General features: G+C 38.2%; 1 protein-coding gene across 5 annotated transcripts; it reads right to left on the reverse strand.

Annotated features, from left to right (window-relative positions):
* Window positions 1-1117: 1117 nt before the first annotated feature.
* Window positions 1118-14688, reverse strand: LOC109215035 (uncharacterized WD repeat-containing protein C2A9.03-like). Of its 5 annotated transcripts, XM_019379044.1 has the most exons (11): window positions 14502-14688; window positions 14295-14363; window positions 6702-6827; window positions 6133-6300; window positions 5935-6021; window positions 4229-4363; window positions 3791-3901; window positions 3523-3614; window positions 3336-3441; window positions 2319-2405; window positions 1118-1890 (listed from the first exon to the last, which is right to left on the reverse strand). In XM_019379044.1, the coding sequence occupies exons 3-11, from the start codon at window positions 6822-6824 to the stop codon at window positions 1477-1479; spliced, it is 1323 nt and encodes a 440-aa protein (XP_019234589.1). In that variant the 5' UTR covers window positions 6825-6827; window positions 14295-14363; window positions 14502-14688; the 3' UTR covers window positions 1118-1476. The 5 variants fall into 5 exon arrangements, with proteins under 5 accessions (XP_019234589.1, XP_019234590.1, XP_019234592.1 ...); XM_019379045.1 differs by lacking the exon at window positions 14295-14363; XM_019379047.1 differs by lacking the exons at window positions 14295-14363; window positions 14502-14688 and adding an exon at window positions 14016-14195.
* Window positions 14689-16241: the final 1553 nt, after the last annotated feature.

Here is a 16241-nt window from a genome sequence, read left to right on the forward strand (position 1 = left end):
GCAGTCAAATTTCACTTAGTTAAAGTAACATAGCTACATTATATGTACAATCATTTTGGAATCTCTGTACAATCTTAAGTATTACAAAAATTAAATAGATCTTCAAAAGTTACTAAATATGCATGTTGGAAAGATTGAAATGTACAGAAAGAAGTAGCCGGTGTCTCTCTTCAGCTTTGCTACAGATTTATTATAAAGATTCTATAAGCCGTATAAAAATAACAACTATTTTTCTTTCATATTGGTTAACCTGTGTAACTAATCAGGTTAACCACAAGATTTATTAATCAGGTGTCATTTTATTTGTTCTTGGATTTTAAGAAATAAAGAATGAATAGAAAGAAGGAAAAAAAAGATTGTAGTGTGTGGAAAAGGCTTCTTGAGTTGAGTAAGACAACACCATTTTATTATAATCAAATTATGAATCAGGTTTTTTCTCCGAATAACCGATAAAATTCCCGAGGATCAGTGGTACACGATTCACATTTTGGTGATAATGAACCAACCTTTACTCTTTTCTGCTTAAATATCAAGCTTTTGTCATGTGGGAGAGTTAGAACACATAACATGCGCCTAATCCACATATCACAAGTTGTACTCTTACCGCTAAACCAAAGCCCACATAATTAAGGGAGCCATTGAAAGGTGTCTAAAACACCAGAAACGGGGACTCTTGCTTTTCCTTTTTTTCGTCGAGATTGGATTGGTGTTCCGTGCAACGCTTGTGACGCCACTTAAGTCTTTCTCTCTTCGTACAATCTTGGCTCGGATTAGTCAACATGAATGAGATCTAAGAAAGCTGGTAGCTCGAGCGAGGAGCGGAGCCTGCCGTCCCGTGAAGCTAGTATCCTCAGACCCCTTGAAGATCACTTACCCACCTCTTGAAGATCACTTACCCAGCTCTGGAAGGACATGAGTGGAGAATTGTCACCGGATTTTATCCAAAAAACACATGGCAGAGTTATGGGTGAGGAAACCAATCCTCCTTGCTCGTTCCTAGAGGGGGTAATCGCCGCGCGTCCTTCCCATGCTCCGTGACAATGTCGGTACCCCGAAACTTGCAGGCAACTGAGCTTTGATTTCAAGCTTTTGAATGTGAAAGTCTGAAACTAATTGATCTATCCTAAAGCATACAATAATGTATCTCTAAAGATCAAGAAGCAACCAAGAAACATTACATGTTTTGTGACATCTTTTTCCTTATCACTAACTTTAGTATTCCTCTACCAATTACAGCAATATGTTGTTCTTTTTTCTCTTTTTAACCCAAGTAAAAGTACAACACAATTAAAATGGTACATCAGAGAGATTGTATATAAGCAGAAATACAGCTTGCTCTTAAGGAAACTATACATAGTATGCCAAGATCAAGAACTGGTACCATATGCCTTGACTAATCGGACGAATTTGCGCAAAATATTTGGGCTTGATGTGAATAAACTGCAGGACCCATTTTTTTCCTAAATCGTCGAAGAATTATGTGAACAAATCGAGATATCTACAAGAACGCCTTCGGTGGTATTCTAGCAAGCTTGCATACGTTCGATCCCAGATTCCAATGTAAAGAGACTCATCATCCGGACTCAGAGCTACCCCTGATATCTCACCAAAAATATCAATTTCCTGACGTTTCTTGTAATCTGAATCAGTACTATAAATGTGGACAAAATCTGCAGGTTCAGCCACTACCAGGAACCGTCCATCGGATGAGAAACGGATAGATCGTGCAGCACCCATGTTTCCCTTCAAAATGGCCGTAGACGAGGACAGGTTTCTCAAGTCCCAAATCCGACAGGTCTTATCTTGATTCCCAGTGGCAAATGTACGGCCATCTGGGTGCCATGCAGAAGCAAAAGAGTAGTCTAAATGACCCGCAATTGAGGCCACAGTCTGATACAGTAGCAAAGTTCATTGTAAGTTCAGCAAATGGAGAAGTCATCATGAAAAACAAAAATATGGAGGGGGAAATAGACATCTTCGACCAAAAAAAATAGTCTAAAATTCACATAAACTTTAAGACTTATAGTTCAGTGGAGGACAATTATGGATCAGCAAAGACCGAGTTCAAACACGTTTTGCTCCCATAAAAAGATCTATATGAGAAAATACTAGAAACAAAAGTACACTGCAATTCTTTGCAAAAAATTTTCCGGAATACTTTCGCCAAATAATCACCTCATCATAAGTGCAGTAACCATAATATGCCTAACATGCTTCAGAGTGCGCTTCTGAACTAAGAAACTAACATTATGTATTTACATAACCAAAAACGTGCATTCCATCTGATGTAGAAGGTAATGGCTAAAAATTTAAAATACCTTTCCATTGCGGGAATCAACAAGTAAACCATCTAGATCATCCCCAACAATAGTAAAAAGCTTGCTATCTGGGCTCATCGAGGTGTGCTGCATTAATTACCAGTGAAATTCTAAATACATAAGCTCCTGAAAGATGCAGCTTTGAACAGAATCAAAATATTTGCGAAACATAAAGCATGTAGACAGCAAGAAAGAAAATTTTTAATCCAGATGAAAATTGAAGCGAATGTGAACTAGCAATTTGGACATATAAAGAATATCCCTACTTATTACTTTTGTATCCGAGAACCTCAGAGGAAATGCAATTCAAACTGGATAATGGACTAGGTCCTGAGCCCAAAGAACTAAATCCTTGCCTACCAATAACAAAATCTCATACTAGATCTGAAGAAACTAGTAGAAGGTTGATGGAACTTCTTGATAGCGGACAACAGCTTATGCATTTTCACTTTCTACATGCCAGTTCATTTTAGTAGGGATATCTTTTTTACGATGGTATCCGGGCCAGCTTGCGAACACCTCGAGTAATTCCACGGAGTACCTGGTACCTCCCACCAGCACAGGTATCCGGTAACTCTGCCCACCAAAGGCTTGGGCAGATGCGAAGAAATCTAGTAATTTTTGCCACCGCTATTAAAAGCTCTTTGTTGGGCTGTCACGAGGTCCTGAATCACATAGGTTAAATAAGAAAGAGATTATAGAATAATCTCTTCCACTCACTTTAAATCAGAAAGTTGAAGTCCATCAACACAACAGATAATGATGATGATGAAGGGGAGGAGGAGGATAACAATGACAATTCACTTGTATAACAAAGTATATTTATACTTCATGAACAACCAAATAATAATATGGTAAGTAGTAACTAATGTAACAACAACAAACCCAGTGTACGGTGTATTCCCATAAATGGGGTCTGGGTAGTAACTAATGCAAAGAAGTTTAAAAGAAAGGGGAGGGGGGGGCAAAGAAAAGGGAAGAACAAAAAGAGCAGAAAAAGCACGTGAAAAGACTGACATTCACTGGCCAAGGGAAGCGGAAGTGGTTCATTTGCTGAAACTTTTCCATGTCGTACTCTCTCACACCACAGTCGTTGTTGGATGCCATAAAACGAGGCCCACCACTGCAATAATGTTTACACTTTACTTTCATTAGTTGAAACTTCAAACTAGCTCAACAACTAACTATGACGGTCACACTCTACCTGACGCTTTCGTATATCTCTATGGCATTTGTGATAGCATTATCCTCATAAGTGGTCCTTGCACAGAAGCTGACTCCCGGCTTGTCCAAACTCTGCAATATCATTTGAAGCATTGTTAAGCAAGTACCACTAAGAAACCAAAGTTTAGCTGAAAGGATTTCTTTTCTTTTTTTTAAAACTAAGAATCCACCAACACCATGTCAGCTTTTTCTTTACTGACCCAGCTAATCTCAGTGATTAAGAGATGAAGGAAAATATCCACACTGACCTTACAAATGAGTTCTCCTTGGAAGCCCCCAGCAACCACAAAACGGTTCTTCACTGCCATCGTGCTGATTTGGGTTTGTGTCAGACCCTCTAACAAACTTCCTGCGTGTTTCTGGAGGCCCAAAACAACAAAAAAGAATAGGTAAAACATAAGCAAGAGAAGAAATAGTTATATCCCTAAAAGGCAAAGAGAAAAATGTTAAAGAGGAAAAATTCAAGTGGAACTTCTTTCTTCTTCGCCCCTGTTTTGTGGCGGGGAATGGTGCAGGATATTTCTGTCAATACCCACCACAAAGCCAAGAAATCAGAGAACTGAAAACACATATACGCATATAAGAGTAAATTTCCAGGCTATGTCATGCCTAAGAGGAGGAAAAAAGAAGCAAGAGCATTACAGGAAACTAAAGTAGGGGACCATCACTAAATACTTTTCAATTACCTCCGTCGGTGCTATGTGTCCAGAGAAGTTGATAACTTCTGAGAGGTTGCGAGAAATGGATGACCAATGCATAAGTGAATAGTTCGAAATCATATACACGTCATGCTTTGAAGTTGCCCACACCAAGTTCCTTAGCTGCACAAGAGGCAAAAGAAGTCATTAAAAGATCTCCACTCAGCAAATTGACCACACCAAAAAAAAAGGCCATTGGCAAAGATCACAGAACAAATCCAAACTTTGAAACTGTAATTAAGAGATACCCCCCCCCCCCTCCCCAAAACATCGCATATGGTATCTCACCTACTTACAAAATAAGAAATTAGAGATAATTCATTTGGCAACCTAATAATTTTTGTTCATTACTGGAGGAACAAAAATATGCCTTGTTTTTTTATTTATTTCAATATTTCAATATGAAAGGGAAAAGAAAAACGAAACACACGAAAATCGGGTCGGTGAGCGGAAGTGTTAAAAAGAGGACGAGGTAGACCTAAAATCATTTGGAAGGAAGTTGTCTCGAATGACCTACAATTTCTAGGGATTCACACACACATAGCAAAAGATAGGGCACACTGGAAGAAAAAGATCTATAAATGCGATATATATTAGTTGAGAATATATTGTTTATGTCAGCACTTTTACTGTGTGTCCTATGCTTTCTAGGAGTGGTTTAGCGTTTCATAGATTCATACGTTTAGAAAATACACATAACTTATGATACTTTTTGTTTGTATTTGCATAACATTGACATGAGGATGTAGCAGAAATGAGGATGTTGCGATGGATGTGTGGGCATACCAGAAAAGATAAGATTAGGAATGAATATATTAGGGACAAAGTGGGTGTGGCCCTTCTGGAAGAGAAGTTGAGGGAATCGAGGCTGAGATGGTTTGGTCATGTGAAGAGGAGAGACGTTGATGCCCCGGTTAGGAGGTGCGAGAGGTTGCTTGTGGCGAGTCAGAGCAGGGGTAGAGGGAGGCCTAAGAAGAACTGGGGTGAGGTGATTAGGCGGGACATGGATCTGCTCCAGCTTACCGAGGACATGACCCGAAAGGTTCGATAGAAAGGTGTGGAGTTCGAAAATTAGGGTGGTGGGTTAATAGACAGTCTAGAGTTTGCCTTGTCTTACTAGTAGTAGTTGTACTAGTGGGGTACCTTCCTATCCCTAGTCCCTTGTTTATATACGGCATGTCAGTATTAGCAGTGAGAGTGGCACTATTCTTGTTGTTCATTTCCTTGTATCTATGTCATTATTCGTTGTATTATTTGCTTACACTATCTTATTACATTGTTGATGCTATTGTTTCTATATTGCTCTATTTGTTTTACGCTCTTGAGGCCAGGGTCTTTCGTAAACAGCCTCTCTACCTTCATAGGTAGGGGTAAATCTGCGTACACACTATCCTCCCCAGACCCCACTTGTGGATTCCACTGGGATGTTGTTGTTGTTGCATAACATTGACATGAGATGAGTTTAAATCGAGTAACGTGGTCAGTTAGGTGTTTCATATAGCTGGCCCCAACTTGTTTGGGACTGAGCCGTAGTTGTAGTAGTATGCCGATTGTCACAGAAGGAGTCCAAAAGAAGTCTCTGCTGCTGTAGCATTAGGAATTCAATGTTTTAGACATTTGGCAGGTCAACTTTAAGTAGGTGAGTAAAACACAAATTGTCATCGTGTATGCAGAATCTGCAGAATAAAGCGGACCTGAAAATGTAGTATTGTAGGCTTAACGGATCTTGCATTATAAAAGAATTCGTAGTAGTTGGCACCCTTCTCCACTTGTTCGCATACCTGAAAATGCAATCATGTAAATGACCAGCAAAGATAAGAATCTTACTGTGGTCGCAGCGAAGTGACCCAAATGGAAGTCTTTAAACTAGAAAAGAATTGCAGTGCACATACCTTATCGACAGCTTCCCCTGACAAAGGAATGTTCTCATAATTTCTATACTGTTCGAGCCTTGTTAATCTGTAACTTTGCCTGGTTACATTCAACCTCTCCCATGGGATACCTTGTATATCCTTCCCTTTTCTTGCTTGTGCAGCCGATGTATCAGTCACTTTTGTTGGCTAACCAAATATCACAAAATAAAAAAGAATGAATAATAAACTAACACTAAAGTAATCATGCCTCATTTAACCCATAATGATATCAATAGTTCCAGGTAACTCAAAAATTGATGATCACAATTTAAAACCAGACAACAAGCGATCCATCAGAAAATAGATAAATTTGACTAGATAAAATCCAGTAAAACTACACTAGTACTCAAGTGAATCAAGTTACTATATTTTCAAAAGGATGAGCATTCCAAACCATGGACCTTTGGCTGTGATATTATAACATAATTATCAAGAGCGTCGAGCCTAAAATGGATATAGAACAAGGAATAAATAAAAAAAAAAGCCAAAGAAAATTAAATAGAGGCTAAAGCGGGAAGAAGTGAATCAAGTTACTATATTTTACTAACCATATCATAGTCATCAAGATTTGTCTCCTCGTTACAGAACTCGCCCTCAAATTCATCGGCTGAATCAGTCACCTCTCTGTCGTCCGCCATGTAATCCAATTGGTCAACCCTTTCAAGAGACATGCCCTGAAAAACAGATGAAAATTGCAGATTAAAGGTTGCCTCAACAAGAACAAAGAACAAAGAAAGGGGGGATATTATAAATCGTCATCAAAACAATGCACTCAAAATTCCAAATAAGCAAATCAATGAAAAAAGTTTAACATCTCCTATAAAAAAACCACTAGCCAGAATAAGTTCACGATAACAAAAAATAGAAAACTTCATTTTAATTACCAAGAAGCTCCTAAAACTGAACTACCATTGATGAGCATAATGCTGTGACTATCATCAATTCTACTAGTATAATTACCTATCTTTTTGCCACAAATAGCAAATCCCAGAAAACAACAACAAAAACAAACAAAAAAAAAGAGACTGTGAAATATCCTAAATGGGGTGTGGGGAAGGTGGTGTGTACGTAGACTTTACCACTACCCTGGGAGGTAGAGAGAATATTTCCGAAAGACCCTCGTCAAATCCTAGAAAATCACAAAAAAGCTACTTCTTCTCCAAATCCTCTCGGCGTATGTTAAGCTAACGTGCGCCGACCAAGTTATGGCGGGAAAGAAGGCTCGCGGACGTCCCAGGAAACAACAAACCAGAGTAGATGATAAAATTCCAAAGCTAAATCCCATAGAAAGGAGCTCAGCAAAGGTTACGGAGTCCATTTCTGGAGCTTCAAAGATGCAAGCTGGATCTGGCAATCTCGCACAGATCTACCATGGAGAAACTTCAGGATCAGCTGGTCAGCAACAGAAGAGAGCAAATCAAAGCCCAATCCCTATGCATGTCGATTTAAGGGGAAACGTCACCCCCCCCCCCCCCTCTGTTCGTGAAGTTACTATTCCATTGAAGAACAAGGAACAGGAAAATGTAATTCGAGTACCCCCTCCTGCAATAGCTGCTGCTACTGTTTCATTGATGAACAAGGAACTAAACCCAGCTATAGTGGTGCCTAAGGAGTCTACTTGGGCTGGAATACTCACACGTAACAGATCTACTGCTAATGGTATGACTCTGAGCTATATAACTCCGAAAATCACAGAAGGGAACCTAGTGGCTAAGCTTGAAAAAGCAGAAATTGAGCAGGAAAACTTGAAATGGAAGTGTGCCCTAATAGTATATGTTCTTGGTGAAAAACCTGGATATAACTACATGAAAAGGTACATAAATCAGATGTGGAATACTGTAGCTATGCCAGCCCTATATTACCATGATGAAGGTTATTATATAGTCAGGTTTCATAGTATGGATGATATGAAAGAAATTATGTGTGCTGGGCCATATACAGTAAACAATAGGCCACTGATAATGAAGCAATGGTCTCCACAGTTTGACTTTGCAGCAGAATTCATGATAGATATACCTCTATGGGTAAGGTTTCCCAAGCTGCCCATGAATTGCTAGAGTGGCAACTCATTGAGTAGAATCGCAAGTACCATTGGAATTCCAATGTTTGTAGACGAGTGCACTGCCAAACAAACAAGAATCTCCTTTGCTAGAATCCTCATTGAAGAAATGTCACCGAGCCTTTGCCAAGCAAGATACCAGTTATGGATGACTCAGGGGTGATATTTGAGCAAGATGTTGAATATGATTGGAAGCCAGAGTTCTGTAATAAATGCTTAAAAACTGGACATGACTGTGGAAAAATTCCAAAAGGAGTTAAACAAGACCCTCAGCCCACAAAGAGGAGACCTCCACCAGTGAAGCAGATATGGATAGCCAAAGAACCGGCAGTGGCTCCCACTGTTGAAGCAAGCCAAAAGCAGGTGGACACAATAAGCAAGGAAGTAGAGTGTGCTTCTAAGCTCAGGGGCGTACGCAGGATTTTTCTTAAGTGGTGTCGACATTAAAGAAGTAAACAATTAAATAAATCACTATAACGATACAAATTAAAAGAACAAAATTAGAATCCAATTAAAGAAAAAACAAATCCTAGTATATTACTACAACTCTCCTCGACAAGCTTTTATAATTTGGAATGTATTCATAATATCCTTACCAGAAATAATACTTAATACTTTTTTTTTATATAAAACACTAAATAATCACTTAAAACTCTTATCATTATTTGACTTTGCAAATTGTTTTGACCAACTTCATAACCCAAAAAAAAAGATGATAGAAAAAAAATAGTAAGACAACTTACGATGGAACTAAGTTAAGGGAAAAGTTTGTTATTGTGCTGCACCGGGCTCCAGTTCGAACCCACAACCTTTCCCAAAATACAAAAGCGCTGGACCAGGAGAGCAAGCGAGATGTTGGTTAAAAGTAGTGTCATTTTAAATTAAGTACAAATACTTTTTTTTTTAAATATCAATAATTTACACATATTTAATGAGTTTTTCCGGCGACACCGCTTCCACCTAGGTGCATCCGCCCCTGTCTAAGCTAGTAGAAAGCACAGATGATCAGCAGCAAACAGAAGAAGGTGCACAAAGACAACTAGAAAAGGGGAAGATTGCAGTGGAGATCAATGGTGTTCAAATGACTTATGCTAAAGCAATTCTGTCTCCTATGAAGCAAGGGCCACAACAACAAGCAAGTCTAGCTGTGATAGCCAACTTGAAACCACCTATCACAGGTGGCCAAATTCAACATATATGATGTCCTGGATGGTGTGGAATATAAGAGGTACCAACAAGAGATACAAACAAAAGGAGTTGTGTACCTATATAAAAGAGAATAACATAGAGTTAACGGGCTTACTGGAAACTAGAGTAAAGAAGGATAAGGCAGAGCAGATAACTCAACTAGTGGCACCAAGTTGGCAGGCAAGTTACAATTATAATTATGCACTAAATGGGAGGATTTGGATACTATGGGACCCTCAAGCTTATGATATTACAGTCCTAGAAAAATCTGCTCAAATAATACATTGTAGAGTTGCTAGCAGACAGAATCTAATAAACTGCTTCATGACAGTAGTTTATGGATTCAACACCAATGAAAAAAGGAAATCATTATGGCAACTGTTGAAGGACTTAGCACCACAGAGCAATATACCATGGATCATATGGGGAGACTTCAACTCAATCTTAACAATACAAGACAGGATTTGTGGTAAGCCAATTACAAAGAATGAAATACAAATACAGGACTTCTCAGAGTGTATGCAGATGTTAAATTTGAATGAGTTACCTTGGAAGGGGGATTTCTACACTTGGCCAAATAAACAGCAAGGGTTAGATAGAGTCTATAGCAAGATTGATAGAGCCATAGGAATGATGAATGGATGCAGACTTATGGGCACATGGAAGTTGATTACAGGCTACCATTCATATCAGATCATGCTCCAATGGTTATAACAATAAGGATATTAGAACCATGCGGCAAGATTTCGTTTAGATTCTTTAATGTATGGGCTGACCATCCAAAATTCATGACACTGGTAGATGAGACATGGAAAGAGCACTATAATTCTGATCCTATGAAGAATGTTTGGCAGAAACTGAAGGCTTTAAGGCCTTTACTGAAGCAGCTTAATAACTCAGAACGCAAGGGTATCAAAGAAAGACTGGAACTAACAAGAGGCTTACTAAAGGGGATTCAAGCTCAAATGTCAACTTGTTATTCAGATGATCTGGCTACTGAGGAAAAACAAACCTTAGAGAAGCTGAAAAAATGGTCATTAATAGAAGGAAGCATTCTCCAACAAAAAGCTCGAGCAAAATGGATGAGGTTAGGAGATGCAAATTCTAAGTATTTTTAAGCAATTATGAAGGAAAGAAGGCAAAGAAAAGTCATCACAGAGTTAGTTAATGGCTTTGGAGACAAAATAACTGATCAGCAACAGATACAAGCAGAGATCATTAATTTTTACAAATCCTTGATGGGAACAGCTGTAAGTCAATTACCTGCAGTACATAAACAGGTAATGAAGAATGGACCAGTGCTCAATCATATGCAGCAGATCAATTTATGTGCTGAGGTTACTGATCAAGAAATATATGAATGATTGTGTGCTATTGGAGATGATAAAGCNATGTGTGTTTGACTTCTTTCCGTATTTGTTCGCCTAATTAAAGGCTATTTAAACCCCTCCCTCTTTCCCCTTAGAACAAGACTCGAACTCTCAATACTCTCACTAAAAACTTAGCTTTTCACTTTGATTCTTTGCTCTTTTGCTTCTGTACTTGGCCGGCTGAAAGCCAAGGCCAATTCATATCAGATCATGCCCCAATGGTTATAACAATAAGGAGATTAGAACCAGGTGGCAAGATTCCGTTTAGATTCCTTAATGTATGGGCTGACCATCCAAAATTCATTACACTGGTAGATGAGACATGGAAAGACTACTATAATTCTGATCCTACGAAGAATGTTTGGCAGAAACTGAAGGTTTTAAGGCCTTTACTGAAGCAGCTTAATAACTCAGAATTCAAGGGTATCAAAGAAAGACTGGAACTAACAAGAGGCTTACTACAGGGGATTCAAGATCAAATGTCAACTTGTTATTTAGATGATCTGGCTACTGAGGAAAAACAAACCTTAGAGAAGCTGGAAAAATGGTCATTAATAGAAAAAAGCATTCTCCAACAAAAAGCTCGGGCAAAATGGATAAGGTTAGGAGATGCAAATTCTAAGTATTTTTCAGCAATTATGAAGGAAAGAAGGCAAAGAAAAGTCATCACAGAGTTAGTTAATGGCTTTGGAGACAAAATAACTGATCAGCAGCAGATACAAGCAGAGATCATTGATTTTTACAAATCCTTGGTGGGAACAGCTGTAAGTCAATTACCTGCAGTAAATAAACAGGTAATGAAGAATGGACCAGTGCTCAATCATATGCAGCAGGTCAATTTATGTGCTGAGGTTACTGATCAAGAAATATATGAAGGATTGTGTGTTATTGGATCAATCATATGCAGCAGATCAATTTATGTGCTGAGGTTACTGATCAAGAAATATATGAAGGATTGTGTGCTACTGGAGATGATAAAACACCAAGGGTAGATGGATATAATGCTTTGTTCTTCAAGAAAGGTTGGTCTATCATAAGCTCAGAAATATGCCAAGCAGTAAAGGGATTCTTTCATACAGGGAAGTTATACAGAGCAGTCAATTGTACAGCTATTACAATTCTCCCTAAAGTTCCTAACCCCTCAAGCATCAAAAAATATAGGCCAATAGCCTGTTGTACTGTTTTATATAAGCTCATTGCCAAGGTTCTAGCCAACAGAATTCAGAAAGTAATTGCTTCTATCATATCAGATACACAGGCAGGATTCATTCCAGGTAGAAAGGTGGCAGACAATATTTTACTTGCTCATGAATTGGTCAAGGCTTATTCAAGGAAGAACATTTCACCAAGATGCCTCATCAAAGTGGATATTCAAAAGGCCTATGACACAGTGGATTGGAGATATTTACACCAAATGCTAGAAGAACCGGGCTTCCCCACTAAATTCATTAGCTGGATTATGGAATGTGTTACAACCGTAAACTACACTGTACTCATTAATGGAGAGACAACTAGACCTTTTGATGCAGCTAGAGGATTGAGACAAGGGGACCCAATGTCCTCCTTTTTGTTTGCTATAGCAATGGAGTACCTAAGCAGAAACTTGAAGAATTTGAAGCTGGAAAAAACATTTCACTTTCATCCTATGTGTTCAAGGTTAGATATAACTCACTTGAGTTTTGCGGATGATCTCTTGCTTTTTGCAAGAAGAGATGCTACATCAGTAGCATTGATCCATGACAGATTCCAGATCTTTTCAGCAGCATCTGGGCTTAAAGCTAATCTAGCTAAAAGCTCTATTTACTATGGAGGAGTTAGCTTGGAGGTACAAAAAGAGATACAACACAAGCTTGGTTATAGCCAAGGTTCATTGCCTTTCAAATACCTAGGCATACCACTTGACACAAAGAAGCTTTCAGTTATGCAATGGCAGCCACTTATTGAAAAAATAGTGGCTAGAATATCATCTTGGACAGCAAAGAAACTATCTTATGCAGGCAGAATTCAGTTGGTACAACATGTAATTTTTGGTATTCAAGCTTATTGGGCTCAGATATTCATTATCCCAGCTAAAGTTGTTAAAAGAATAGAGGCTTGTTGCAGAAGCTATGTGTGGTCAGGGGAGAATGTAATTACTAAAAAGGCTTTGGTGTCATGGGAAAAAGCGTGTGCACCTAGAGCTACAGGGGGGCTCAACTTGATCAATTTAGCAATATGGAACAAGGCAGCAATCACAAAAGCAAGCTGGGAGTTGGCAAACAAGAAGGACAAACTGTGGATCAAATGGATCCATAGTTATTATATTAAGGACCAATCCTTTGCCAATATGGAAGCACCAAAACAGGCTTCTTGGATGATAAGGAAAATATTTGGAGCAAGAGGTAATATGGAAAGTATCAGCAGCAATCAAGTTAATCAAAAGACAGTGGTTAAGCAAGTCTACTTGAAGCTGTTAGGTGAGCTGCCAAAGATTACATGGAAAGGCCTAATGTACCAGAATCAAGCTCGACCAAAAGCAATCTTCACAACGTGGTTGCTAATGCATGGAAGGCTACTTACTGCTGACAGGTTGAAGAAATGGAAAGTGCCGGTGGATGAAACATGCTGTTTTTGCAATCAAGCACCGGAAACAAGGGAGCATATCTTTGCAGATTGCTCATATGGTAGAAACATGTGGTGCAGGCTCATGAAATGGTTACAAGTTCAACCAATCGTATCTTCATGGCTAGAATGGCAGAATTGGATAATACAAAAGACAAAAGGGAGATCACACATACACATTATGGATTGAAAGAAATGCAAGAATATTTGAGAAAAAAGCAACGGCATGGGATGTTCTTGCAAGAGAGTAGTATGCATGTGCAACATTAGAGCTGAGGATTAGAGCTGAGGGATATACTTGTGTCTTACTAGCAAAATGTAATTAATTAGAAGGTAGTCTGATATAGAGTCAGTTGGGTTTTTTTTCCAGTAAGGAAGCTAGGTCGTGATGACCTACTGATTTATAAATATTTACTTTGGTGGTTAATACAATGATTTAATTACCAAAAGCAAAAATCCTAGAAAATCATTTCACAAAAAATTAAACAGAAATAAAAAGTCATTCTTGAATTACCCACAACAGCTCCTCATACTAAACAACATTCAAAGCTTCAATGCTGAGATTATTATTGCTAGTATAACTCCATAAACCCAAAAAGAATATTACAACAAACAAAGAAATAGTAAAAACTAATTCTTGAAACCTGTGCATAAGAAAAAGCTTTAATGCTGAGATTATTGCTAATAACTGCATAAACCCAAGAAAATATTATTACACCAAACAAAGAATAGTAAAAGATATAATCTTTGGAGGCGGCAAAAGAGTTTTTGTGGCACTTTTGTAGGCAAGGAAAAATGGATTTTTTTTCTTTTTTTGCAGCATCAAAACAAAGAAAATATTACTACAACAAACAAAGATACAATCTTTGCATAAGTACAGCACTTACAAAAAAGGCCATCAAAAGAGAATTGCAAGAACTAACCAGAAAATTGTCTTTTTTCAAGAATAACCAGATTTTTTTTTCTTTCAACTTCTTCTTCTACTTCTTGTGCTGCAATGTCAATGTGCAGATTGAATGATACTTAGCTTCTAACTTACCCCCCCCCCCCCAACCCCCAACCCCCCAAAAAAAGAAACCCAACACACACACACACAGAGAGGGCAGCAAAAGAGAATTGCAAAAACTAACCAGAAAATCTTCTTTTTCTCTGGACGAAAACAGCTTTTTTTCAAAAATAACCAAATGTATATATATGCAAGAGGCTTAAGCTTCTAGTTTTTGTTCTGCAAATGTGAATGTGTAGGTCTATTTGTCTATGATATGATGCTACACATGTCTTGGAATTTGGGGTTATAATTTTTGTGAAATATAAATGCACGCGCCCAAGTATCAAGATTGAGAAAGAGTCACCTTCTTTCTTTACAATGACAAAATGGTCCTTGTCATAGTATATAATAAGCTCCAGCTGTTAGATTAAATGCAAATTATGAAGAAAAAAAGAATTAATGAAAAACAATAAGAAAGTTCCATTCCATCTCAAAAATTAAAAAATAAAAATGGCTCTAGATATCATAAATAGACCAAAATTAACAAAAACCACACCTAAAAATTGCACCAGACACCAGAAATAGAACAAAAAAAAGCAAAAATTGCAAAATTGCACCTTCAAATATGAGCTCATGTTCGATCTTTGTCAAATTTTTAATGAAAACTAAAATTGCTCATTTTTTTTACAAAATCGCACCTCGAACTTATGCTTAAAAAGTTTATTTTAAACCTGTCTAAAATGAAGACAGTCATTTGTGCGATTTTCTCCATTTCTTACTATTTTTTTTGTGTGTGTACTTTTTGACTTTTTTTATTTCCTTTGATTTTGTATACGGTCAAAATCATATGCCCCCAATGTAGAAGCTCGAGGTTTCGTCCGAAGTTGGAGTCCGGGTAAGGCCAGGTTCGAGTTTGATTCCGAGGTCGGGTTTGTTCTACCCCGAAATAGTACCGTTATGTATATGTATCAGAACGAGCTAGATTCCTGTCACGTCACCAAAGTCATGACGCAAATCACGGAATAGGATTGTACAATCCCATACTAGATGGTTATACAGCTGTACCAAGAATATTCCCTACTATAAATGGAAATATTCCTTATTTAGGGTTCCCCATTATATAAGGGGGACCCCAATCATTTGTAAGACCATCTTTTTACTGAGCAAAGAATATACTCTCTTATTTTTGCCTGCTGTTCATCAGAATTGTCCCTTAGCTTAATTGTTCTTATTTTGATTTTCTTACTTAACTGTGCTTACTGCCCTGAGCCACCTCGAGGTCACCTTCTCGAGGTCACCGTTGCTAACTAACATTGGTTTGATTCACTTCTATCTTTCATTTCTACTTCATATTTCTTGATTATTAATTGGTATTGAACTAAATCACATATCTTTAAAATCATAAATCAAGTTTAATTGTTACTCGTATTTTCGAGGTAAACAGTTTGGCGCCCACCGTGGGGCTAAAGATAATAGTGATTATTTCTTTACTGATTCTCGTTACACACGTTATCTTTACACTTTTTCTTGTCAAGATTTTTTGATTTTCAGGCTTGAACATGTCTAGCAAACAAAATGCACTTGTTCATGACAGCGAGGGTCTTGGAGAAAACAGCGGTATAGGGGTCGGTGTACCACCCATAAACCCTGAGGGAGTGCCAAATATGGAGCCAGTTGATATCAGTTCACATAACGCTCTAAACATGGATGCAGGCACAGACCCCGTAGGGAATGCACACAGTGAAGCCCGACTAGGGGACCAAGGAACGCCAGGAGTAGGAGATGGGGGAGTCAGTCTCCAAGTAATATTCGAGATGCTGCGAGCTCAACAAATCGCCATCGCTCAACTCCAAAGTCAAAATAAAACCCCGAGCGTAGCTGA

The sequence above is a fragment of the Nicotiana attenuata genome, unplaced genomic scaffold, assembly GCF_001879085.1.
Source record: "Nicotiana attenuata strain UT unplaced genomic scaffold, NIATTr2, whole genome shotgun sequence".
NCBI lineage: Eukaryota > Viridiplantae > Streptophyta > Magnoliopsida > Solanales > Solanaceae > Nicotiana > Nicotiana attenuata.